Raw genomic sequence first — 27580 nt, forward strand, 5'->3', positions numbered from 1 at the left:
CCTCCTGCCTTCAATCTTTCCTAGCATCAGAGTCTTTACCAATGAGTCGGCCCATCACATCAGGTACTGAAGCTTCAGCACCAGTCCTTCTAATGAATACTCAGGGTTGATAGTGGCTTTGACAGTGCAGGGGGAAATATGGATATTGGCTGGGTACTAGATGATACATTTTGATACATTTTGCTGGTGTGTTTCTAACACCTTAATCCACTTTCAACATATTGCTTTTTTAAAAAAAAAAGTATTCTAGTTAAAGGTGCATACTGAACATTTACAGGTGAAAAGGATGGTGTTTAGATTTTGTATTCAATTTCTGCAGGGAAAGGAGGGGAAGGAAATGAGGAAGGAGAGGGAAAATTGAGTTCAGGGGGGATTGAAGAAACCAGATTGGTGATGGTACGTGGCAATTCATTATACTATGTGCTCTATGTCTGTGTATTATTTGCAAATTTAAATAATTTTTTTAAAAGATCAGGTTCCAGAATAAAGTGGTCACTTAAAAGAAACCAAAAAGCCTAAATAAGAACCCCAGGTGTTGATATTTGGCAGAAATCAACACGACACTGTAAAGCAGTTATCCTTCAATTAAAAATAAATGTTGCTTTTTATTTTTTTAATTTTAAAAAAAGAACCAGAGGGAATCTCCTGGTGGTCCAGTCGTGAAGACCCAGTGCTTTCACGCCTTTGGCCTGGGTTCAATCCCTGGTCAGGAAACTAAGATTCTATAAGCTGTATGGTGCAGCCAAAATAAATAAAAGGAATCAAAGAAATACCATGTTTCCTAGCAGGCACTGGGCCAGTGCCATCACCTGAGTGTCCCCTATGCGCCCATCACCAAACAAGATGAAAGAGACCAACACTGACCAAGAATGAGGCTTTTAGGAAGCTCACACGCTTTCTGTAAGCTGACCCTTGGACACCAGAAGCAATGGCTTGTCCTGACAACTAACTTTACAAGAGAGAGCTCCAGACCATCTCCAAAATAGCAACCACCTAAGGAACCTGTCATATTTATAGGATACTGTACTTACTTTCTCCATCAGCAATTGGAAAACATATCAGCTAAAATTAGAGAGAGGACTACAGTGTTCAGAATCTTTCCTAAATGCTTACACAGAGCTTTCTGTTTAACACTGCACCAAGAAGGCAGTCACTGTCTACTCATATTTGTCTGGGCTTAATGCTTTAGTTAACAAACAAGGAGAAAGACTAAGGCTTTGTATCAACTTAGAGCAATGCTTGTAGAGATACTTACACTATAAGATCACCAGGATGAAAAAAAAAAATACATGCATCTCAACCTGCCAATCTCAGCCCCCAATACACAGGAGTATATCATTTGTTGATTTAAATTTTTAACCTTAAATCATAAACCTTGGACCAGTAATTCCTAACTCATGTCCAAACCCCAAATCTCCTAGGCCAAAGGAACAGAAATTATTCCCCCAAACTATTTTTCATAATTTAAACGGTGAGTTAGAAATGTTACATTTGCCCAAAGTAGGAAAATGGAGGTTAGTAAAAATAAAGTTCTTATGTTTGCAGCTATAAATACATCACCTGGAAGCAGAATCTTGGTTACCTCATGTTGATCAAAAACTGAGGCCAGCAATTTTCTGTCAGGGATTAATTAGAATGGGAAATTAAAATAACTGTCACTTAAGAAAACTGTTTGGAATACAGAATTGTCAATAATGTACTATCTTCAGAAGGAAAAATAAATTATAGAGTAATCTGTATTAAAATGTGTGAAAGCACTGTCTTAAAATGCATAAAGATCTGGAATACATTTTTTGGAGAAGAAAAACTACTTTCAGGTTTTATCTACTATAGATGCAATTTAATTTTAAAAATCAATTCAACAAATTTATATAGAAATGGCAGTGCCCGCCCCCAAAACACTGCAAATCTTTTTGTAGATGAAATGCGTATTAAGCATGCATCTATAAAAACTCAATTTCACCTTGGTCTGTAGCAGAGCAATGAAGTATATATTTTAGAAATGACCGAAGGTGTGAATAGTCCAAGTTACTGGGCTACCTGGTAACTCTGCAAAATCTACCCAGCCCCTTTATCACTCATCTCCTGCATCCACACACAGAGGCCCTGGGAGCCTGAAATGAGTACTGAACGACTGTCAGGGAAGCAGGACAGCAGAGAGACTCTGTCAAAACTGCACAGACTCAGGGCCGGACTCTCTGGGGTAAACCCCAGCTCTCCACTCCCTGACTTTGCAACTGTAGGCAAGGATTCTGTGCATCCATTTCTGCATCAGGGAACACACGGCAAGGGCCTGCGCCAGTCACTGGCATCACTGGTAGTGGAGGCCCCGAGAAAGGCACTCCTGCCTCGCGGCTCTCTGTGCGGCACACATTCCTCTCGTCATCTAGCCTCTGTTTCAGCACATCTTCCTTCCTCTCTTGGAGCATTTCAGGCTCCTCTACAAGACAAGAGACAAATAGCAGAGACCAGGGACAAGACCACCTGACCACAGGACTCCTGAGACCTGAAAAAAGAAAGGTTCTCCCAAAGTGGTTGCTCTGAAACCAATTGCCAGCGAAAATCTTGACGCCTCAGAAAGTAATTCCCTCCACTGTCAAGAACAGTGGAGCTCTTACAATGAATTACTTGTCTGTTCAAGTAATAGCTTGAAAGTGATACCTCTGGGGCCACAAAGAAAATCATGAGGTCAACTCAAGCTCATTTTGAATGTCAAAGGGACCCTATTTATCCTGGCACCTCAGGGGTGCGGGTGATGGTGAGGGGAAGAACATTATAAATCATCTAGACCAAGGGTCACACCCAAATACCCAGTGTACCAGTCAGGTCAAAAACCACAAAGGGACTGGAGCCAGCTGGGGACTGCGTGTCCTGTGTGATGGGAGGGCTGCTACTCAGCTCCAGCCAACTGCTGTCAGGGGCCTGGGACCGCCAGAGGTTCTGAATGTTTAAGAGAAACTGGAAATTCAGATTCTGCAGGAGGGCCCAGCAAAACACACCTGCAGGACAGACATGGCCCAAGGGCTGCCAGGTTGCACAGCCTGAGCCGGACAGGGCAGTGGTTCCTGCCTGCAAGCCTCGGACCTGGAGATCACATAACCCACACTAACCCAAGGTGAGGAGGCGGCGAGGGTCCCCAGCTGTTCACAGACTGAATAAAGAATACGCCTTATATAAGAACTATTTACTTTTCTCTAGTATCACAAAAGGATATTGTGACATTAACAAAAGTAAATTTTCCTTCCACACATTGCTAAATTGGTCAGTTTTCATTTTACATTTTCTCAAATGAAGAGATTCCAAAAACTCAACAGTCCTGTAATGTACACAGACTTTATTTACTTAGAAAGAGGCCCCTTCACATTTGCAATATTCACAGCCACCAGCGAGACCACTCTGCCATTTGAGGGTTGAGATTGAAAGGTAACAGGACTTGCCCCCCGCCCCCATCTCCAGATCTTCGCAGAGTCAGGAGAGGAAGTCAGGCCCCCGAGGACCAACCACATCTCCATCTCCTCCACCATGAAGGATGGACTCTGCACCAAGAAGTGACAGCCTGGATGAAAGCCCAGGATAAATGTGATCAAAACATTTGGGGAACTTTCCTGATGGCTCAATAGTTAAGGATTCGCCTGCCAATGCAGGGGACATGGTTTGATCCCTGGTCAGGGAAGATCCCACATGCTTCAGGGCAACTAAACCCATGCGCCACTACTACTGAACCCATGCTCTAGAGCCCGGAAGGCGCAACTACTGAAGTCTGCATACCTAGAGCCCATGCTCCGCAACAAGAGCATGTGGTCAATGAGGAGCCCGTGCACTGAAGAGTACCTCCAGCTCGACATAACTAGAGAAAGCCCTCAAAAAGCAAGGAAGACCCAGCACAGCATAAATAAATAAACAACACTTTGGACCAAGTTTTTTCACCATCACCTCTTCAAAGTTACACAGGAGCTCAGAGGTAGAAGAAGCCTGGATAACCTGATGCCCCAGCCCTACACCCGAACCACTTCAACTCCATTCCAATCAAGGAAGGTTCTTCCAGACTCAGGTGGATAAGGGACTCCTTGCTACAAGGCTGGGTAACAGTGCAACAGAAGACTGCCTGCCCCACATACTCTGATCTTGTGGTCTGAGCCCCAAAATGCCTACATCCCTCTCCTAATTCCCTCTCCCCACCCCCAAACACTGCCTCTGTATTTTCCCTTCCTATTCTCTCTTCTCCTGCTTGCTCTACTTCCCCAACTAATTGGCTTCACTCTGAAAAAGAACTATTCACTTTCACTTCTTGCTCTCAGTCTGCAGGCATTAGTCAAGGATGATTGATGTAAGATGGGAGCACAGAGGTCACACACTTGAGAAACAGAACTGAAAGAACTTGCCCACTCAGTCAAGACAAGGTAGCCTGGAGGCAGAGCAGCGGGGTGGGGAAGCGGGGCCCGCATCCCACTCAGGATATCTGCACTGTGGGAACCAAGACCCCCAAATACAGCCGTGCCAGCTGTGCCCTGCACAATTCCAAAGCCACCGCACCACTCCAAAAGGCCAGGCTGCAAGGGACGCCCTCTGGAGTTGTGCTAACAGAGCAGCCCAGGGAGGGGCCAGTAGCCCAAACTGCAGACATAGGGAAATGTGAGTCTGATAATTAGGAGATGACGCACATCTTCCAGTCAGTCAGTTAACAGTGACTGAATGGCCAACTGAGTTTCTTATATACCAAAGTACGCTTTCAAACCCCCAGCAGCTTACCAAAAATGAGGACTGCCCAGCCCTCCCCAGAAATTCAGAATCCTCTGCTAGGAGGTGAGGGTGGGGGATAGGAATATGCGTGTTGTGTTTTAACAACCAGCCTCTTGAGAAACCCTAGGAAACAAAGCTGCAGCTTAGGAGACGACAAATACTAGACGCGCCAAGACAGGGATAACGAGGGGGAAAATGTTTATATTTTTACACACTTATTCCTTCCATTCCAGCTCTATGTTATGAAGAATATTATCTCTAAAGACCAGTAATGATGGCAATCACATATAATCCATGAAGCAAATGTCACTAGAAACCGCAACCTTTTGGCCATTCCCTTATCACAACTTTTAAGAGCAGACACCCTAGACCCTGACATGAAAGAGCTATGTTGACAGCTCACTAAATTTACAGCCGCCATTCACCAAATCATAGGTGATCCACGTTCTCACTAGGGAGGTCCTTCTTTCCTCTGAATCAACGTGGCAGAGACCCAGACACATACCTTGAGCTCCTCCTTCATCACCTGCTCAATGAGCTCAGACTTCACGGGAGGTTTTGAATACTGGCCTGAGAGAAGGCCATGTCCTAACTTCGTCCTGGACAAGAGGGAGAAGCAGACAAAAAGGTCATTGTTGTCTCTCCTCAGAGACGCCAAAATTACCTACAAATTTCAGTGACTACAGCTGCTTTTAGTGAAACACGGTATCTCAATTACTCACAAATAACTTACTTCATTCTGCTTGAAACTGATTCCATGTTCAAATTCTCAGTACTTCATAATTTTACTAATTTCTTGCTTTTTACAAAAGCAACATGTGCTTATTTTAGAATACTTTTAAATAATACAGACAGTAAAGAAAAGAATCATCTTTAATTCTGCAACCCAGATATAACCACTATGAACACTATTTTACAGCAGGTCACTTACATCTGTGTGTTGAAATCTTGCGTTGGATCTAAAGGAGAGTAGTCAAATATTCTTGGAAGATTTCCTACATACCTAGAAAATGAGAAGCCACAGTCAAAACATAGGAATTGGGAGATGAACAGAACCAAAATAAGCCATCATCCTAATTAAGACCTTCTTGCCTTTCTGTCAAAACTAAATGAGAATTTTTCCCTGAACTCCTACCTCTGCAGACATATTCATGGACCTCCTTATAGGGCTTTCCCAGGTGACTGAGTGGTAAAAGAATCCAGGTTCAATCCCCAGGTTGAGAAGATCCCCTGGAGGAGGAAAATGGCAACCCACTCCAGTATTCTTGCCTGGGAAATCCCATGGACAGAGGAGCTTGCAGGCTACAGTCCGTGGGGTCGCAAGAGTCAGACACAACTGAGCACGCACACACCCTGAAGTTGAAAATGCTTATGCTTCTATCAAGAGGCCTTAACCCCAGGTATGAGTTAACATCCTCTCAGATTTGGAATCTTTTACAAGTTCCCCAGTGATTACAACATGCAGCCAGAGTCGAGCACCACTGGCTTAGGCCATCGCAACTACCTTCTCAAAACTGAAAGGGAAGGTAAGGAATTGTTCTGGTCATGTCAAGCTGAATAATGACAGCAGTAACGACGATCATTTCTGGAGAGTTTCCCATACTGCCTAAGTCTTCATTTACAACCATATGAGGAAGGGATTATTGTCATCACCCACTTTGAGAGATGAGAAATCAAGATGCAAATTCATTAGGTAGCTTCCAAAACCACCCAGGAGGGAGTGATGAAGTCCAGAGTGGACCCAGGCAGCCTGGCTCCCAAGCCATGCCCGGAACCATGCCGCTGGCTGTACCTGCCCCATCCACAAGCCCTCTTTCTGACCAGTTTACCTGACCTAGCAATCTAACTGTAACCATCCATCTCTCATCTCAACCCACAATCATTCCTTCCACTTCTTAGGTTCATTTCCTATCTCACACTCCCTGCTTTGTGCTCTTTACCTTCCCCTCTTGAAACTTAGATTCTCTGAGCCTGGAAGTTTTAGAAAGAAGAATCCAGAAACAGATCTCTGTTCCTGCCCCTTCCTGCACCTGCCCTGCCTGCTTCTCTGACCTCAATTCTCACCCCTCTCTCCCACCCCACAACACCCCAGCCACTTCCCCTTCTTGCTGCCCAGGGCATGCCAAGCTCACTCCTGCTTCAGAGTCATGCCATCCTGCTATCTCTTTCCTGGAACACTCTCTAAAGATCATTGTTCTTTTACAAGTCTGATTAAAAGCCACCTCCCCATCTCCCTACCCTTTCAAGTTCCCTACACCTCACCCTGGCTAACTTTCTTCCCAGCATGTATCACTATTTGCAAGTATACAATTTATGTTCTTGTTTATTGTCTTTCTAGAGATTACATACTAGAATATAATCTCCATGAAGGCAGAGTCTTTATCTAAATTACTGCATCTCTACCACTAGAACCACATCTAACATGTAAAAAGCACTCAATAAATATTTGTTGAATGAATATATTCATATCATAATCATATAACCAATTTCCACAACTGACTACTAAATAACCCAACAGGCATTATTGTAGTAAAGCCTTGGCAGAGAACCATAATACACTGTAATTAGTAATAACCTCTAATTAGATCCTTCAGCTACTAGAAACTTCTAGGCAACTGCTGACAACAAACTCAGAATTTGTGTCCCCAGTTATATACCAACATCAAAATTAACAGAACACCACATCTCTGGAAAAGTCCCATTCAAATGGCTTCTGGTTACATCACTAGGACAATAATTCCATCTAGAAATTTTCAAAGAACCAAAAACCAATAATACATAAACCAAACTTTGAAACCAAATTATATTCAGTGTAAGAGAGAATTCTTAATATACAACTTGATATACATTATCAATATTAGCTATCTTAAAATCCAGTCTTTATCATACTTCAAAACCTAACAAGACCAAAAAAAAACTGGTAAGATAAACATCAGTGAAAAGCTTAGGCTTTCTGTCAAGGCTGATGGAGAAGAATAAAGTTTAAAGGGATAAATCTTTGATTTCAGAAAAGTCTATTTTGCTACAAAGTTATATTCTTTTTCTCATTAATTAGGAATATCTTCTATTACAATAAAATTAAAAGACAGCAGTAATGTTGGATAATTTTTAAAGTACTTATATCTTCAATTTGTAATCTAGTGGTTTCCAAAACAAAAAACACGTTTGCTATCTAAAAATCCACCCTTGTTGTCATTCAATTTGAATACCAGTTTATTTAGACTTGTTCATCAGAACTATTTTGAAATGTAAACTAGGTTCAAGTGGCACACAGGATATCAAGGAGTCCAGCTGATGTTCCCGAATTATACTGTGGTTGTGTGTAAGTCATTTAATCTCTCTGTGAGTCACTCTTTCTACTTACAAAATGGAGAGACCGCTCCACTGAGTTAGTCCTGCTGGGAAAAAAGGAGTTTGAAGAGCAAGCATTTCAACCCAGTGATATTTGTAGAAGAACCAAAAGACTGAGGACAAGTAAGAATAGTAAAGTAAGAATAGTAAGTTGTTCATGTTCTAATATATACAACAAATGTTTAGGGAATCGAATCTAAGATATTAGATACCACAAAATTCTAAAACACTTGAAACAAGACTAGGTAAGAGATTCAACTCTTAAATCCGAAATACTGACTTAAGGTACCTTTTCTTCCACTGAAGAAAAATTCAGAAGATTATTTATCAAACTTTGATGCGTAGAAAATACTTTCAAAAACCGTAGACAGTAAAGCACTAAAAAATGTTGTTGGGCTTGGTGACAAAAGAATACAAGTTTCTTTCATTTGAGTTTAAAAGAAATAATAATTATACAACACCTACCATAAGAATTTTTCTTCAATAGTTTAAAAAAAAGTCTTGGCGCATAAGACAGATAAGATGAAGCTACATTATTCCCAAATCAAATGATAATACAAGTATGAGACATGGGTAGGAATTTATAAAAATCATACGATGCATGATGCATACGTTTGAAAAGACTTTCCCATCTCAGAGCTTAAAACTTGCTCCTCCTTTTCTCCAAAACCCTGTCTCCACTCCTCCTACACAGCAGTCAAAGTGAGTATCCCTCTGTGTGTTCTTTCTTCAAAGAAATCCTCCCTGACCACCTCCTTTCCTTTTTCTTCACGGAGTGTACCATATTTAAAATCATGCAGTTGTTCTTACAATTAGAGATACTCCTCAACAAAGAATGGGGTTACATTCCAATAAACCCACCATAAATTGATTATATAAACTGAAAATGCACTTACAGGGAACTCTACTCAATACTCTAACGGCCTATATGGCCATCAAAAAAAAAAGTGGATATATGTATAACTGATTCACTTTGCTATACACCTGAAACTAATATAGCATTGTAAATCAACTGTACTCCAATAAAACTTTTTCAATAATTTTCAAATTTTAGGGTATTATGGACATTCATTCATATCTTTTTAAATAAAATAAAATTTTTATTTTAAAATACAAAAAAAAAGAAAATGCATTCATAATACCTAACCTACCAAACACTGAAGCTTAACCTAGCTTACCTTAAACATGCTCAGAACACTAATTTAGCCCACTGTTAGCTAAATTATCTAATTACTTAATGCCTAACTTGATAATAAAGTGTTGATAATCCACTGTAGCTTACTGAATACTGTACTGAAAGTGCAGAACAGAAAGGCTATCTGGGTACAAAATGGTTGTGATGGTTGTTTACCCTCAGGGTCTTGTACCTGACCAGGAGCTGTGGCTGCTGCCTGCCCGACATCACAGGAGAGTATGTACCACCTGTCACTAGCCCAGGAAAACTAGCCAAAAGCAAAATGCAAAATTCAAAGTACAGTTTCTACTGAATATATAGCACTTTTGCACCATCATCAAGTTTAAGTTGAATCATCTTAAACCAGGGACGGTCTACACTTATTTAAGGTCTATTTCCCCAAGTGGGGCTGGGCAGCAGGTCTTATTTACCACTGAACCCCCCCACATCCAGCGCCCTGCTGAGCAGAGCAGAACCCACTCTTCATTGGCTGGATGAAAAAATGAAAACCTAACATGGACAACTGACCATAAATTTCCAAAGCCAGAAACAATAAGAGGAGGTAAGATTTTAAGAATCAAGAGAGGAAGGAAAAGAATACTTGATTTACTTTTAATAACCACCATTAAGGACTTCCCTGACGGCTCAATGGTAAAGAATCCACCTGCAATGCCAGAGACACAGAAGACGTGGGTTCAATCCCTGGGTCAGGAAGATCCCCTGGGTGAGGAAATTTGAATTCACAGTTCCTTCACAACCATGGTTTCAACCAACAGCAGATCATGTATTGGGTTTGCAAAAAGTTCATTTGGGTTTTTCCATAAGATGGTTTAGAAAAACCCGAATGAACATTTTGGTCAACCCAACAGTACTGTAATATGTATTTACTGAAAAAAATCCACATATAAGTGGACCTGTGCAGCTCAGACTCATGTTGTTCAAGGGTCAGCTGTATTTGAAAAATGAAATGCCACTTATAAAAAATGACAAAGTCAAATTACTGCAATTTCTCAACGCTCATTCTCAATTTCCATACCTACCCCATTACACATCCATATTCAGCAGTCCAAGGACCAGCACCATCTACAAACCACATTTAAGTAGCAAAAAATCTAAATTCTCTAAGAAATTCCACTCATTCACCATTGCCCACACAGATCAGTGAACCTCTCCTACCGTATCTATAGGGAGAGATGCGGCAGGTTTGCTATGAAGATTAACGATTATTGTGTTTTCAGTATAGAGGCGGCAGGTTTAAAAACAGAAGCCATTATTAATATGATAAATCCCTGTAGGAGGTTTTTCAGTTTACAAGCCTCCTTATCTCATCCGATCCCCATAACACTTACAAGGGTTCTCAACCGCCTTCATGCGGGAAGTCACAGCACAAATACAGTGAGATGTCCCACAGTGGGTGAGGAAGGGCCTCCCTGGTACACACTGCCTGAGCAGGCACAGGAGACGCGGGCCAGTCTGTGTGCCCAGGTCTGCACGGGACACTTACGCTCTCTGGAACTCTGGGATGCTGAAGATGGCCTGCATCACGGAGCTGAGATAGCAGCTGTTGCCCAGGTTCTTCAGCCCTGTGTACCCTGGGCCGTACATGGGCTTCAGCTTCGTCCCCGTCTCCTGGATCACCTCCCACTCGCTGACCCGTGGCTTGATGTCGTTGTCCTGGAGCCCGTTCTCTGTCTGGGGCAAGATCAGTGAAGAAATACAACTTTGACGGTGACTCTCATTCCAAGATCACATCCCACGAATTATTTCTAACAGCAGTAGATGTTTCTGCCTTTCCCCTCAATTAAACAGAGAAATAAACAACCTCATTAAAAGTGACTGAGATGGTGATGGTTGCACAAGGCAAATGGACTTTATGTCGCAGAAGTGTATGCTTAAAAATTGTTAAAAAAGTTAAGTTTTATGTTAGGTATAGCTTTCCATAATTGAGTAAATGACCACATTTAAAAGATTTAACAGTAAAAGAGACAAAGACTAAGGGGAAAGAGGATAGGAGGAGGAAGAAAACAAACAGGAATCAAAAAAAAAAGAAGGCAGAGACAACACAACACAGCAGACAAAAAGCAAGACAGTTGGAGAGGAAAGTGGAATAAAACCACGGGGCTCGAGAGAAGCTCAATATAGGAGGGAGGTTTAAAGAGAGCATAGAAAATAAAGTAAAAAGTGACACAAGTGAGAGAGAGGAGTTAGGAGGAGAACATGAGGAAAGGGAGATGGCCTGGACTAAAGCAAAACCAGCTTTAACCAGCTCCTCGTAGGGTCAAATATTACACCGTCACAACACCAGCCTGAAAACACAATATAAAACGAGGCATAGAGTTTCCATCAACAACAAATAATCTACTGGTTTATTCTTTCCACACCCCCTCAAGAAGCTCTCGTTCCCTTCCTGAAATTAATTAAAGTGATGTTGGTCACAAATCATTTTAAAGGTCATCTCCCCGTACCTTCTGTCTTTAGTGAACAAAAAATGATTCATGCAATCTCTATCAAAGGAGACAGAAATTTTGCAAGTAAACTCCAACTAAAAATGGTACTTGATGAGGGGCCATGTTCATTATAAAATTTTAAAACTCTAAGTAAACTGATAACCAAGAGAAAATGCTAATTAAGTTTGAGAAGTAAATGCAAACATTAAAACCTAAAACCTATAAAATCAAGATGTATGTGATACATCTTAAACCAAACAGTTTCCCTGCAAAGTGGGAACATACACAAAAGACCTTTCTCACCCCATGCATATGAAGCATGTCAATTCCAAAATGTGCTAAGTGCTTGGCCAAATGAGGATCCAAAACAGCTTCCTCTTCTTGGAAAGAATAAACATCTAGAAGGTGAAAAGAAAATAAGCACTGAGATTTGCAATCAAGTTATTCAATATTCAACACGCACCCACCAAGCTCCTCCTACACACTGAGCTTGGGATACATCAAAGGACAAACAAAAACCTCTTGTGAGTTTTCAACTGGGGGAAAGACAGATGATAAACAATAAACATAATCAATGGGTATTTTTGTAAATATATCTATATATCAATTCTTTTGACAGTTCAGAAAGTAATTTTATAAAGGATTTCTGAAACAAGAGGACAGTCTCTAAAGCTAAAATAATTTAAAACTAGACAGATACAAATGCGTAACACTGACCCCAGTGGCACGGTTATAAATTCAGGAGGAGGGAAGCGGAAGGGAGAAAACAGTAACACTGCCTGCCGCCCGCAGGGGGAACTGGTGAAGAACAGAGAAAACACAGGACCTCGGGCTGTCGGAATGGCTGGACTGTGGTGTGAGGTCCAGGACAAAACAAAATTCTGCCCATGGAACGCTCCGTAGTCTCGGAGCTACCACCACATGACCTTCCACCTCCATCTGCCCCCTCATCCCCTCCTCCCCAGTGTGCACACCTCAGAGAGCTGGTGAGGGGTCTCTGAAGACTGCAGTGCACCCCAAACGTGCCCATCCCTTTGCACATGGAAGACAATGATGCGTCTGGTACAGTGGGGTAACTCAGGAGGCTGCACCCAGCCCAGGATCTGAGAGATCAGCATGTTGACAGCCTTGTCTGTAACCCACTAATGGGGCTCTGGTGTTGGGAAGCTGTGTGCTGAAGGGGACCTCTTCTCTCCTCGGGACCCTCATCTCCCACCTGACCACATAAGGCTTCAGCCCGAACCCAACTTCTCCAAGTGTGGGGTATGATTTCAAAGCAGAAGCAATGCCTGAAAGCTCATTAGAAACGCAGAATCTCGGGCTCCGGCCAGACATACTGAATGAGAATCTGCATTTTAACGAGATCCCCATGCACACAGTAAAGTTTGAGCAGCACTGTGTAGCGCTTTCAAAAGCTACCCAAACCACCGCCTTATCTGTCCTCACATGGCAGGCCGACAGGGAAGAGGGAAACGTTTTCAGGCCCATTTTGCACATGAGGAAGCGAGACTTAGAAAAGTTAAATCACTTGTCTTAAACCCCACATGTGACCCAAACCCAGGTAGTCTGACTCCTGGCCCAGTCCTTTCTACTTAGATCTCTTAGGAGACCTACACTCAGTGAGGCACCATCCGAGGCCCTTAACAGGAATGGAGAGTCAAAAAACACAATTTTGGGACTTCGCTGGTGGCCCGGTGGTTAAGACTCTGCACTTCCAATGCAAGGGGCACAGGTTCAATACCTGGCTGAGGAACTAGGATCCCCCGTGGTTTAGCAAAAAACAAAAACAAAATAAAAAACAACCAAAAAAAAACACAATTTCTTCACTCTAAAATTGGAAAAACAAATGTGAAAATAGATATAAAGATATTATTCCTTACAGCAGCAAAAGATAAGACTGTTCAAGGAGCTTCCTGCTCTCTGGAACAATACCAGGAGGAGAAAAAAAAATGTGATATATAGGAACTACAGTCACACTCTGACCCAAACCCAGATACATGGAGACTCACTGTCACCCAAAAAGAGTCAAGTCTTTTTATTATTAACAAACTAAACATTGTATATTCTCTTCTATCCCTCTTCCCCTAGGCACCCATTTCAACTTGGATATGGATAGAAGCCTTCATCTGTATTCTTTTCTAAATATAATTCAGTGCACTTGAAAGTAAAAACAAAAGATAAAATCCCCGGGCCAATTAAGAAAAAACTTCCCAAATGTTTAAATACTAAAAAAAAAAACAAAATTCCTTGAAATAATAACTTGAAACAACTGTATCAACTATATTTTCAATCTACAACACGTGACAGTAAAGTACCACTCAAATACTGGATAGAAGGTAGAAATGACACTTCTCATGCACTTTAAATTTGGTTATTAATTAAACTAGTGAGAATTTCTAGTTCAACAAAGAATCTTCAAACTACTGCAAAACTGTACTCATCTCACATGCTAGCAAAGTAATGCTCAAAATTCTCCAAGCAAGGCTTCAACAGTAGGTGAACTGAGAATTTCCAGATGTTCAAGCTGGATTTAGATAAGGCAGAGGAACCCGAGATCAAATTTCCAACATCCTTTGGATCACAGAAAAGCAAAAGAGTTCCAGAAAAACATCTATTTCTGCTTCACTGACTGTGCCAAAACCTTTGACTGTGTGGATAACAACAAACCGTGAAAAATTCTTAAAGAGACGGAAATACCAGACCACCTGACCTACCTCCTAGGGCTTCCCTGATAGCTCAATTGGTAAAGAATCTGCCTGCAATGCAGGAGACCCTGGTTCAATTCTTGGATTGGGAAGATCCACTGGAGAAGGGATAGGCTACCCACTCCAGTATTCTTGGGTTTCCCTTGTGGTTCAGCTGGTAAAGAATCTGCCTGCAGTGAGGGAGACCTGGGTTCGATCCCTGGATTGGGAAGATCCCCTGGAGAAGGGAAAGGTTACCCACTTCAGTATTCTTGCCTGGAGAATTCCATAGACCGTATAGTGCATGGGGTCACAAAGAGTCAGACACGACTGAGCGGCTTTCACTTTCACTTTCACTTTACCTGCTTCCTGAGAAACCTGTATGCAGGTCAAGAAGCAACAGTTAGAACTGGACATGGAACAACAGACTGGTTCCAAATTGGGAAAGGAGTACGTAAAGGCTTGTATATTGTCACCCTGCTTATTTAACTTATACGCAGGGTACATCAGGCGAAATACTGGGCTGGATGAAGCACAAACTGGAATCAAGATTGTTGGGAGAAATATCAATAACCTCAGATATGCAGATGACACCACCCTTATGGCAGAAAGCAAAGAGGAACTAAAGAGACTCTTGATGAAAATGAAAGAGAAGAGTGAAAAAGCTGGCTTAAAACTCAACATTCAAAAAATGAAGATCATGGCATCTGGTCCCAACATTTCACGGCAAACAGATGGTGAAACAATGGAAACAGTGACAGACTTTATTTTCTTGAGCTTCAAAATCACTGCAGATGGTGACTGCAGCCAAGAAATTAAATGACGCTTGCTCCTTGGAAGAAAAGTTATGGCAAACCTAGACAGCATATTAAAAACAGAGATATTACTTTGCCAACAAAGGTTCCTATAGTCAAAGCTATGGTTTTTCTAGTAATCATGTACGGATGTGAGAGTTGGACCATAAAGAAAGCTGAGCACTGAAGAATATCAGTTCTTTTGAACTGTGGTGTTGGAGAAGACTCTTGAGAGCCCTTTGGACTTGCAAGGAGATCCAACCAGTCCATCCTAAAGGAAATCAGTCCTGAATATTCATTGGAAGGACTGATGGTGAAGCTCCAATACTTTGGTCACCTGATGCAAAGAGCTGACTCATTAGAAAAGACCCTGATGCTGGGAAAGACTGAAGGCAGGAGGAAAAAGTGACGACAGAGGACGAGATGGTTGGATGGCATCACCAACTCAATGGACATGAGTTTGAGCAAGATGGGAGATGGTGAGGGACAGGTAAGCCCGGCGTGCTAAAGTCCATGGTGTTGCAAAGAGTCAGACACGACTGAGCGACTGAACAAGTAGATAATTTTGAAGACTTAAAGACTTTAAGCCTCTACTTATCAGGGCCCCAAGAGAAAATTATAAGATTGATAGAAATGTACCTTTGGCACTGGCTTAAGATTTTGAAATAAGTGAAAATCACATAAAATTCTATGGTTCTTAAGATATTAGCCTCCTGTCTGTGTGAGAAATTAACATATGCTATTTCTAGTCATTAACTACCCCCAAAATATGACATGATTTAGTCAGACACAACAGTTACTTCTTTCCCCAATGACAAATAAGAAATCTAAAAATGAACTGTGATCCTTAAACTTGGCAATCATGAAGAATTTATAAGTGACACATAGTCATAGAAAAAATATTTGAAGTAGAGTTGGGGACTGAAAATCCTTACACATTTTTCAACAGGAAATTTACTTTATCTCCATCTTCAGCTTAGCAAACTCAAGTCTTAACTCAGAAACTACTGCAGCAAATAAGCACGGCCTGACAAGTATTACTCTCCCCAACTCCAACCTTGACTTAAAAACTAGAAGCTAAGAAACAGGAAGTTCACAGAAAGATCCTCCTAGGAATAGCCTAAGCAGAGTTTCATGAGTAACTACACTTACTTTAGAAGTAAACCAGTCATTGTTTCAAGTTAAATGACAAATGAAGCTAAGGAGAGCGGAGAGAGATCCACAGAAGGGAAAGAGTTAAGAAAAGATTTACTGAATCAAAATGACAGAAAGAAGATCTCTGGCTGCCTAGGAATAAAAAATTTTACTAAGAAAGATCACAAAGGAATTTTGTGAGGATATGGAAATGTTCACTGTCTTTATAGTGACGGTAATAATTAGGGAGCTATATATTTTAAAAATTCATTACCTAAAATTTTAAAAGGTTCCACTTATTATATGTAACTTTTACTTCAATCTGCAACCCAGCCTTGACCCATATGAGTCAATGAATGAATAAAGGTAATATTTAAAGGAAAAAAAAATATTTCCAGCATGAATTGATGTGATAAGCACATTAGAAAATAGTATGTGCATTCAGGAAACTATAATCAATATCAAGTGATAAACCATAATGGAAAAGAATAAGTATATGTATATATATATATGTACAACTGAATCAAAAATTCTGCTATACAGCAGAAATTAACACAACGTTGTAAATCAACTATACTTCAATAAAATTTTTTTTTAAACTAAAAAATAAAATAGCATGTCTGTTAAGTTTCAAAACTAATGAAGGAAATCTTATACAGATGGAGGCTAAGACTGAGACCAAGACTGAGAATCTATAAGGAATTATATAAAAGTGGTAATAATTTCTTCTCTAATGAGGTTTCTTTCGTTTTTTGTTTTTCTATTAATGTTTTTCCAAATTTACTATATTTTGATTGAAAAAATGTTTTACAACTAATTGCCAAAGATTACAAATATTACAAATATTTCTATAGGATGATATGCTATTTCTATAGGAAGTAGCATACCACTGGTCATCCTTGTTCACTCATATGGATTCACTGACTCATTCATTCATTCACTGTAGTCAACATATAAATACTGAATACCAAATATGTACAGATACTGAGGATACAATAAGAAATGAGATAAGTGAGGCCCCTGCCCTCATAAGTTGAAACGTTACTATTCCAAACAGTCTTATAAGAATGCTGGTTTGGTATAATGGACCTCCACAGATGTCTTCTTGGCTGTGGTTTGCTCATGGGACTTTCAGCTCTCTTTCTTAGCCCCAGAAAGTGGCAGAAGTCCAGATCTTGCCTGTAGATCCCCACACAGGAAAGAAGACGGAGAGAGAGGTAAAGATGTAATTCAACGAGCTCTGGTGTTTTAGAAAAACTAATGAAACCATAGTAGCTGGCTTCACTGCTCTGTTCTCACAGCTCAAACGGAGAGAAAAACAGAACTGCTGGTCAAACACCAAGTAAGTCATAAGCCACAGAGGAAAGGTTCTCTCCAGAATAAGTGTGATCTGTTCACCCAAACTGCCTCTCTTCACCATGAGTTTATATTTGCACCCATGGAGTACCTTCCACAGACAGGAAAAGAACAGAAGCAAGAGAATGCTCCAGCAATTGATCTAGAAAGCCAAACACAAAATGAATGAGGTCAGAGGTGTGTACTATCACTTTAGACAGCATAAATCCCAGACCAAACAGAATCTAGACTGTGGTCAGGAAAGGAAAGCAAGAAAGAGGAAAAAGATGTCAGTAAAAGAGACATGAAGAAGAAAAAGGTAAATCAGAGGAACAAACTTTATTGGTGTGTCTGTCTTCCTCCATCTGTTTACTGCACAAATACTGACACTCACTATGCGTGAGGGACTTTGCTGGATCCCAGAGATATGATAGTGAACAACAACGTTATCGTTCAGGGTCTGCTGTCTTGTGAAAAGTGCCACAGTGGAGCAGCAAAGAAGCACCTCAGAGGGGTACAAGCCAGGTCAAACCTAAAATGAAGTAGTCAATCCTTGATTCCAAACCCTTGGACTGGTGCCCAGGTCAGTGGTGAAGATGACCAAGTAAGAAAAACCACCTTGAGATGGTGCTGAGCTGGGCAGAGTCAGAGGGATAAGTGATTTCACAGTTGCCACTGATAGGAACAGAATGATGGGACAAAATGGACGATTAAACAGTTAGTCCCATTGGGGGATTGTAAGTAAAAAATATGGGAGATCCTTGTAAGTTAATGATTACTCAAGAAAGCAGGTTTGCTTAACCACAAAACCAAGCAGGCTTGGTTACCAAAAAACCCATGCAACAGAAGCAAGGGACAAGCCCCAAAACAGTAAAACAATGGTGGCATGAGACCCAAAATCCTGCCCAGTGAACTCAATAAATTAATGATCCCTAGAACAAGTTCTGTGCACACACACAAAAATAATTATTTATGGAAAGGTGACTTTTCAAAATGAAAAACCCTCATTGTACTAAAACTTGAAAATATTTTTCCAAAATTCTATATATGACAATCCTGGCCTAACCACACAGGGACAAGTAAGCTTCCCGGCCCCACCTTGGAACTGATGATGGAAATGTGACATCTATTCAAGAAAGACAAAGAAGGCCTTCTCCCTCTCCCCACTTTTCCTTTGATTATAAAACTGCAGCCCACTAAGTTCTCAGGACATGGCATTTCTCTCCCCCCTGCTTGTAAGTTTCACAAGCATCCTACTCTTAATAAATCACTTCTTATCTGCCACTTTGCTCTCACTGAATTCTCCTCTGCATGGAGACAGAAAGGACTATGGTACCAGCGCTCTTCAGAGCCGCCCCCCCACCAAAATGACACTGATTCATTTCACCGTGGGCATCTCAGAAGACCCTCTTGCAATTACCAAGGCTTTGAGGCTTCTTCTTAGGTAAACTAACTTCCATGAAGAAAGAAAAAAACACCCTCGCCTGCCTCCAACCTTTTTCATTCCCTTCCCACCAACCTCAACCTCGATCTGCCAAAGAATGTCTCCTCCCACAGAGGAGAGCTCTTCGTTTGTTTGTATGGCGATCTGTTTCTTATTTTGATTGCTGCCGTACCCATGGAACCAGAGTGGAATTTGATAGGGGGCCCACTTTTATTACCCAGCCACGACAACGGCCATGACTGGGGGATCAAGGCTTCCTGGAAGAACTAATTCTAGACTGAGATGTCAAGATGAGTAGGAGTTTCTCACTGAACAGGTATATCCTTGTTGGGGAGAAGGAAACCAGGGTGATTGGATCATACCACCATTAAATATCTGAGTTCACAACCTGCGTGGATTCCATGTTCACTAAGCAATAGTCTAAATATAATTCAGCTTCCCACAGGGAAGGAATGTACTGGTCAAGTTGACATAAACATCCCACTTACAGGCAGTTGTGGTTCTCATTAGAAACGAAAAAATAAACTCCCTGACTTACAGACTCTGGCTCTTGTGAGTTGAACTAGCCCCTCAGTAAGCCTATCGAGTGTGGAAGCTAGGCTGTCAACAGGAGTCCCTTCATAAGGAGGCGGCCGCCCTGCCCCGGACAGAGGGAATCCTGCCCTCCTGGGCCTCAACATCCACAAAGCCCATCGTCAGACATTTGAAGAAACTTCACATGTTTTCGTTAATTTATTTGGCTTTTATAAGTAAACATTAAGCTACACGTTGCAATCTATTAAACAGATTTAAAAGAAACAAAAATAGAATTGATACCTCCCATAAACTATCTTGGGCAAACTTCAGGAGATAGCGGAGGACAGGGAAGCCTGACGTGCTACAATCCAGAGGGCTGCAAATAGTCGGACACAACTTGGCAACTGAATAACAGTAGCAACAACAACAAATAAACTAATATGACAATTAGACTGAAAATAATTACTTGCATTAAAACCAACTCTGCATAAGATAAACAGGAATCAAATCCTGATCTATTTTCAAAAACTGAACATTTTCTCAGCTAAGTGAATTCAAGAACCTTCATCATAGCTGACGTTTCACATTGTTTTTGACAATGTTTTATGTTTTCTATGGTTGAAAAGTAGCATTTATACAAATACTCTCAATTACATGATAAAGAAAATCTTGAAAGGTCACCCTCCCCTACAAGAAAAACAAAACTTAACTATGGCAGATAATTGGTTAATATTCTTAATGGTTAAGAAATTTTTAAAAGCTGGTAAGGAAAATACCTACACATACACCTACTAGAAAATCGGCCAAAGAAATTCACATTAAGAACCACGAATAACCAAGAATACTATGAAAAAGTTCAGCCTCACTATAAAGCACATTAAAACAAGATAACAGATTAGCCAAGGTTTTTAAATATTCTGAATATGAAAAGTTGTCAAAGATTTGTTGGAATGGGTATTCTCATACATTTCTGGTGGGTGTATGAATTACCACAGTTGTCTAAGAGAGAAACTCAGCAACTGAAAATTAAATTTAAAGGTTCAACTCTTTGTTCACAGGAATCTGTCCTAAAAACAAATCATTAGACAAACACCCAAAGACCTGTATATATACAAAGATGTTCATCAGAAAAGCAAAATTGTAACATCTCACAGGGGAACAAGAATAATTGATGCTTTTGAACTGTGGTGTTGGAGAAGACTATTGAGTCCCATGGACTGCAAGGAGATCCAAACAGTCCACCCTAAGTCTCCTGTCTCAAATTAAAGGAAAGACACTTTAGATGAACTCTAAATCACAGTTTGAAAATAAGTTTCATGCTTAGGAAAAAAAAAAGGGTTCTGGAAAATTAAAGATGCTTAGGGAATAGAATTAATCCTTGCCTTTATTATTAACATATATTTAAATAGAATACAATTATTTAAATACTTAAAGACTAATTGGTTCATTTAACCAAAGTATCCATGCCTAGTATAAGATTTTGTATGGAACTCAAAGATGACAAAGCTCAACTGAAATTTTAGAACAAAGTTCCATACATAAATAATTTTAGTTTTGAACAGGTTGTTCTGAGAGCTGCACTTCTAATAACTGGTCTCAAAGCACTACATAATATAACTTCACCATAAAAAGAATGAAATATTGCCTTCTGCAGCGACATGGGTGGACCTAGAGATTACCATACCAAGTAAAGTAAGCCAGAAAGAGAAAGACAAATATCACATATCATTGCATGTGGAATCTAAAAAGATGATACAAATGAACTTATTTCCAAACAGAAACAGACTCACAGACATAGACAACAAATGTATGGTTACCAACGTTTGCTTTGGTTAGAACGCCTATGTTATGAACCCTTCTCTCTGGAGACCCTAAAGGACAGTGATGGTTACCACGTACACCAGTCATTCAACAGAGCAATGTCACCCCAAATCCAACTGGCGGGCTACAGTCCATGGGGTGGCAAAGAGACACGACTAAAAACAACAACAACAACAAACAAAATTCAGTCAAAGAAAGATAACAGAGAAGAAAAGACAAATGTCTACATTTGTCCTTTAAAAAAAATATCCTCTTACCTTAAAGTACTTAACACCTGGACAGTTGGAGAAGACTATCCTGAGTGTGGGTCCAGGTCGGCGCTTCATAAATGTCAGTGACACCGAGATGATGGGTTCTTCTGGCCACAGCTCAGTATTTAGTTTTCTCATTATCTATCCTGATATAAGTTATCTGTTCCCTCACCCAATGGTGGAAGGAATTAACTGCCCAAACATGGCTAAAAGCTAACGTACAGTGTGGGAGCCCAAAGAGGACCAGTTCTGAAGCTGACAGTATAAGTAGGAACTGCTTCTAACCCTTTTCTGTACTGGACACAGTCACTGCCCACTGACGTCAAGGGGTCTGAACACCCAGCATCTTGAACAACCATCTACTCCATAATGACACTAATCCGCCTAATGGACTCTAGACCCTACTAGTCTAATGGTGAGTTTGATTATGCACATTTACTTCACAAGCCCTGAGTCCTCCTTCTGTCCTCCTCTTTGTTTTTTGGTCGCTCAGTCGTGTCCAACTCTCTTGTGACCCCGTGGAGTGGAGTCCACCAGGCTCCTCTGTCCGTGGGATTTCCCAGGCAAGAATACTGGAGTGGGTTGCCATTTCCTTCTCCAGGGGATCTTCCTGACCCAGTGATTGAACCTGCATCTCTACACTGGCAGGTTGATTCTCTCCCACTGAGCCATTAGCCAAGGGATATACAGAAAGATACAAAAGCAAAAAACTTTTACCAGGTTTTGTGGGCACCAGGCTAAATGCTTATGCACCTTAACAAACCTATGAGGGAGGTACCATGATTATCCTCAAGATGAGGAACCGGAGGCTGACCCAAGATCTCACAGCTAATAAGAGGCAGAATCAGGATTCACACCTGGGCTGTCTTAGTCCAGAGCTTATGCCCTCCAACCCCAGAGATGAAGACACCAGTTAATCCGAGAGGGAGCCACTGCAGGTGCCTGGGTTGGTAAAGTCACACTCACCGGCCCCATCCGGAGTGATGGTCCCCAGTTTCACAGCGAGAGGGTAGCCTGTGTCTCTGTAATGCTCCAGCGCATGCCCGTTGCCCCCGGAGCTGTCAAAGAACCACTTCCCACACAGCACGGAGCCATCGGTCAGGTTCAACCAGAGGTTCTCCCGAAGGTCGCACCTGGCACACTTCCAGCCACTGTGAAATCATCAGAGGACAGTGAGCACAGCCACAGCACAAGGCGTGATGAGAAAACTAACATCCAAGAAGACGGGGTGCTTCAAGTTGGGGGGACGCAGGGTCACAGGAGAAGGTCATGGAATAACAGAGACCCATTCCAAGCAGAAGGAGCACTCACACGGGGGCCAAGTCCTCCAAGAGAGCTCTTTTACCTTAGAAAACTAACACAGAATCTGAGGGTAGGAAGAGAGGTCATTTCCTTAAAATTCCTTACATGAGAGACAGTAAAGCCTGAGTGGATTTAAATTATGAAAGATCCCATGTGTATAAACAGCTGAGGTTCTAAAGTATTAACCACTAGTAGTAATGCTTCACTACTAGTTTAAACAAAACCCTACCACACTGGCAATCTAAGTAGACAGGTAAACACTTTGCTGCTGTTGTTGTTATTCAGTCTCTAGGTCGTGGCCAACGCTTTGCGACCTCATGGGTGTAGCATGCCCGGCTCGTTTGTCCACCACTATCTCCCGGAGTTTGCTCAAATTCATGTCCATTGAGTTGGTGATGTTATCTAACCATCTCATCCTCTGTGCCCCCACTCTCCTTTTGCCTTCAATCTATCCCAGCATCAGGGTCTTTTCCAATGAGTCAGCTCTTTGCATTAGGTGGCCAAAGTATTGGAGCTTCAGCATCAGTCCTTCCAATGAATATTCAGGGTTAATTTCTTTGAGGATTGACTGCATTGATCTCCTTGCAGTCCAAAGGACTCTCAAGGATCTTCTCCAGTACCACAGGTTGAAAGCATCAATTCTTTGGAGCTCAGCCTTCTTTATGATCCAAGTCTCACATCTGTACACGACTATAGCTTTTACTATACGGACATTTGTTGGCAAAGTGATGTCTTTACTTTTTAATATGCTGTCTAGGTTTGTCATAACTTTTCTTCCAAGGAGTAAGTCTTTTAATTTCATGGCTTCAGTCACCGTCTGCAGATTTTGGAGCCCAAGAAAAGAAAATGTCACTGCTTCCACTTTTTCCCCTTCTATTTGCCATGAAGTGATGGGACCAGATGCCATGATCTTAGTTTGTTTGATGTTGTTTCACACCAGTTTTTTCACCCTCCTCTTTCACCCTCTTCAATATTCTAAGTTCCTCTTTGCTGTCTGCCATAAGGGTGGTGTCATCTGCATATCTGAGGTTATTAATATTTCACCCGAAATTGATACATCAACTTCAATATATTGATATTTCTTGATTCCAGCTTGTGCTTCATCCAGTCCAGCATTTTGCATGATGTACTCTGCATACAAGTTAAATAGGTAGGATGACAATATACATCCTTGATGTACTCCTTTCCCTATTTAGAACCAGTCCATTGTTCCATGTCCAGTTCTAACTGTTGCTTTGTGACCTGAGGTACAGATTTCTCAGGAGGCAGCTAAGGTGGTCTGGTATTCCCATCTCTTTAAGAATTTTCCACAGTTCGTTGTGATCCACACGGTCAAAGGTTTTCGTGAAGTCAATGAAGCAGATGTTTTCTGGAACTCTCTTGTTTTTTTCTATGATCCAATGGATGTTGGCAATTTGATCTCTGGTTACTCTGCCTCTTTAAAATCTAGCTTGTACATCTGGAGGTTCTTGGTTCATGTACTACTGAAGCCTAGCTTGAAGGATTTTGAGCATAACCTTGCTAGCATGTGAAATGAGCGCAACTGTACAGTAGTTTGAACATATTTTGGCATTGCCCTTCTTTGGGGTTGGAATGAAAACTGACTTTTTCCAGTCCTGTGGCCACTGTTGAGTTGTCCAAATTTGCTGGCATATTGAGTGCAGCACTTTAACAGCATTATCTCTTGGGATTTGAAATAGCTGAGCTGAAATTCTGTCACCTCCACTAGTTTCATTCTTAGTAATGCTTCCTAAGGCCCACTTGACTTCATACTCCAGGATGTCTGGCTCCAGGTGAGTGACCACATCATTAAGTGACCACCACTTAATCAAGTCATTAAGACCTTTTTTGTATACTTCTTCTGTGTATTCTTGCTATCTCTTCTTAATCTCTTCTGCTTCTGTTAGGTCCTTACTGTTTCTGTCCTTTATCGTATCCATCCCTGCATGAAATGTTCCCTGAATCTCTCCAAATCTCTCAACGAGATCTCTATTCTTTCCCTGTCTACTGTTTTCCTCTTTCTTTGCATTAACAACTTCAGTGAAGGTTAAATGCCAGGTATGGGGCAAGGGCTTTACAGAAGTCTTACCATGCAATTCTAATAAACACTCTTCAGCATTATTACTATCCCCACTATCAAAGAGAACAACAGACCCAGAGGTATGGAGCCTTCCCTAAGACCACACAGAGCAGAAGGTAGCACAGTCAGGGTCCTACCATTCTGAACACATTCTGAATCCACCTGCTCTTTCCCTCTAGCTCCTGCCTCTGGAAACACACCTGCCTCTGATTACAGGAGGTGCCAATGAAGCCTAAAGAGCATTCCAGCCAAAACCTGATAACCAAAGACTGTTGTAAGTCTTTGTAGCTGGGTCCCCCTGCTGCTAAGTCACTTCAGTTGTGGCCAACTCTGTGCGACCCCATAGACGGCAGCCCACCAGGCTCCCCCGTCCCTGGGATTCTCCTGGCAAGAGCACTGGAGTGGGTTGCCATTTCCTTCTCCAATGCATGAAATTGGAAAGTGAAAAGTGAAAATGAAGTCGCTCAGTTGCCTCTGACTCTTAGCAACGCCATCAACTGCAGCCCACCAGGCTCCTCCGTCCATGGGATTTTCCAGGTAGGAGTACTGGAGTGGGTTGCTACTGCCTTCTCCGTGGGTTCCCCCTAGAGGCAGACAAAGATCTGAATGCAAATGGCTTGTCCAGGAGGTGATCCCAGGAGCATCCTAGGGGAGTTGAGGGAAGAGAGACTGAAAGGGTAGGCAGCCAGGCCAGAGACTGTCAACAAGCAGATGACCCCCTGGGCCAGTGGGGCTCAGTCCAGCTGCGGAACTCCAGGAGACGGTTACCCCACTTGATGGTGGGGGTCTAGGTATTCATCCTTCCACTCCATAGACCCTGGTTGGGGGCCATTCCAGGAGGACAGGAGGGAGCATGACTTCACAGCGTTTCTGATTATCCCATGCACCAGCCTACCTGGCTCCAGTATAGAGAAAGCCACTAAGAAAGAGCTGCAGGTGTCTGCAATCAGATGCGTTAGGGTGGGGATGGGCTGGGCTCTGGGGTAGGGACTGGCCACAGTCAGCATCTACTACAAAGGTATAGATAATTCCAGAGAGAATTTTTGAGCTTATTTTTATAAAAGGCAACTGATAAGAACACATATAACTGCTAATTCAGTGAAGAGGTAGAAAAATAAATAATCCTTTGGCCAGGCTTAGGCAGTAAAGTTCCATTTTGCTGACTCTCACCTTGGAGGAATTCTGACTCCATTGTCCAACTGGGTGAGGTTATTGGCATATTTCGACACTGGCAATTCATTCTCCCATGTATCTGGGTCCTGCTTTCTGTATGGAGATTTTGAGCTGAGAACTGCATCACAAGCAATTGTTACCTACAAGACAAAAGGAGATATAATACATAAAACAGTTTGAGAACAGCAACTTTCGTAAAATGAATCTTAAAGTTTATTAATAAATACAACTTAAGTCAAGAAAATTCAAACAGCTTAGTTACCACGAGAGCAAGATGTTAGTTTCCTGACTCTAGCACTTTCCCCCTGGGTCTAGCTAGGTTTTGTCCTGGCCTGGAATTTGTAGTATTAACAATGACACAAGATAGCAAAGAACCAAATCCAGTTTGTAAATTCAAGCATAAAAGTCAGACTTAACAATTTCTGTCTCTTAGCAAGTGGAGTGGAAAGTATACGGTGAACAATTTACAAGGGTGAAATTAGCAACAGGAATACCTAGGATTTACCCAAGTGGTATATTTTACTCCTAACAAACATACACCAAGATATCCAATATCCTTAGCTCATCACACAATGACAAGTGGTCAAGGGCACTTGAATGGAATGCAAGCAGCATGGCTCCATTTCCTAATCTGGTGCAAATGTGACCTTGGATGGGGACACGCCTAGATGTCTCTGTGCCAGACCAGCCATTATGAGCAAATCTGTGATGTCCGGCCTGGCACCAACTAACCACCAGCTAGGGCAGACTCTCTACTTTCTCCCAAACCCCGTTGATCCTGAACACAGGCCTCTCACAACTATTCACTGTTTGCTTAATGCTGAAGCTATTTCTAGCTCTGTTTAAAAGCATATTCTGATGAGAATGTTAAATGGCACAGCCACTTTGGGAAAATAATTTGGCAGGTCCTCAAATGGTTAAACAGAACTACCATATGACCCTGCAATTCCATTCTGAGGTATACACTCAAGGTATTAATAAATAAAAATAGAGGTCTACGCAACAACTTATCCACAAATGTTCACAGAAGCAATATTTATAACAGCCAAAAGTAGAAACAACTAAATGCCCATTAATGATAAATGGATAAAGTATTGTATTTTGACATAAGAACTGTAATCAGCAATAAAAAAGAATGAAGTACCGATACATGCTACAACCTAGATGGACCTTGAAAATGTATGCTAAGTTAAAAAAAGTCAGCCACAAAGAACCATGATTCCTTTTATATGGAATGTACAAAATAGGCAAATCCATAAAGACAGAAAGCAGATTAGTGATAGCCAGCGGCTAGGGGAATAAGAGGCAGAGGGGTGATGGCTGTGGGGTAATAA

At 41.5% G+C, this 27580-nt stretch overlaps 1 protein-coding gene across 2 annotated transcripts in view; it reads right to left on the reverse strand.

Moving 5' to 3' along the window:
* Positions 1–27580, reverse strand: part of USP13 (ubiquitin specific peptidase 13) — a 129450-nt gene that overhangs the window by 59580 nt on the left and 42290 nt on the right. For both annotated transcript variants that reach the window (XM_065942361.1, XM_065942362.1), the window contains 6 exons: positions 26244–26386; positions 22658–22842; positions 12016–12110; positions 10770–10957; positions 5672–5743; positions 5246–5339 (listed from right to left, as the gene is read on the reverse strand). In XM_065942361.1, the coding sequence (XP_065798433.1) occupies positions 5246–5339; positions 5672–5743; positions 10770–10957; positions 12016–12110; positions 22658–22842; positions 26244–26386 (777 nt within the window). The remainder of the gene's footprint in view (positions 1–5245; positions 5340–5671; positions 5744–10769; positions 10958–12015; positions 12111–22657; positions 22843–26243; positions 26387–27580) is intronic.

Source organism: Muntiacus reevesi, chromosome 8 (genome assembly GCF_963930625.1).
Source record: "Muntiacus reevesi chromosome 8, mMunRee1.1, whole genome shotgun sequence".
In the NCBI taxonomy this organism is placed as follows: domain Eukaryota; kingdom Metazoa; phylum Chordata; class Mammalia; order Artiodactyla; family Cervidae; genus Muntiacus; species Muntiacus reevesi.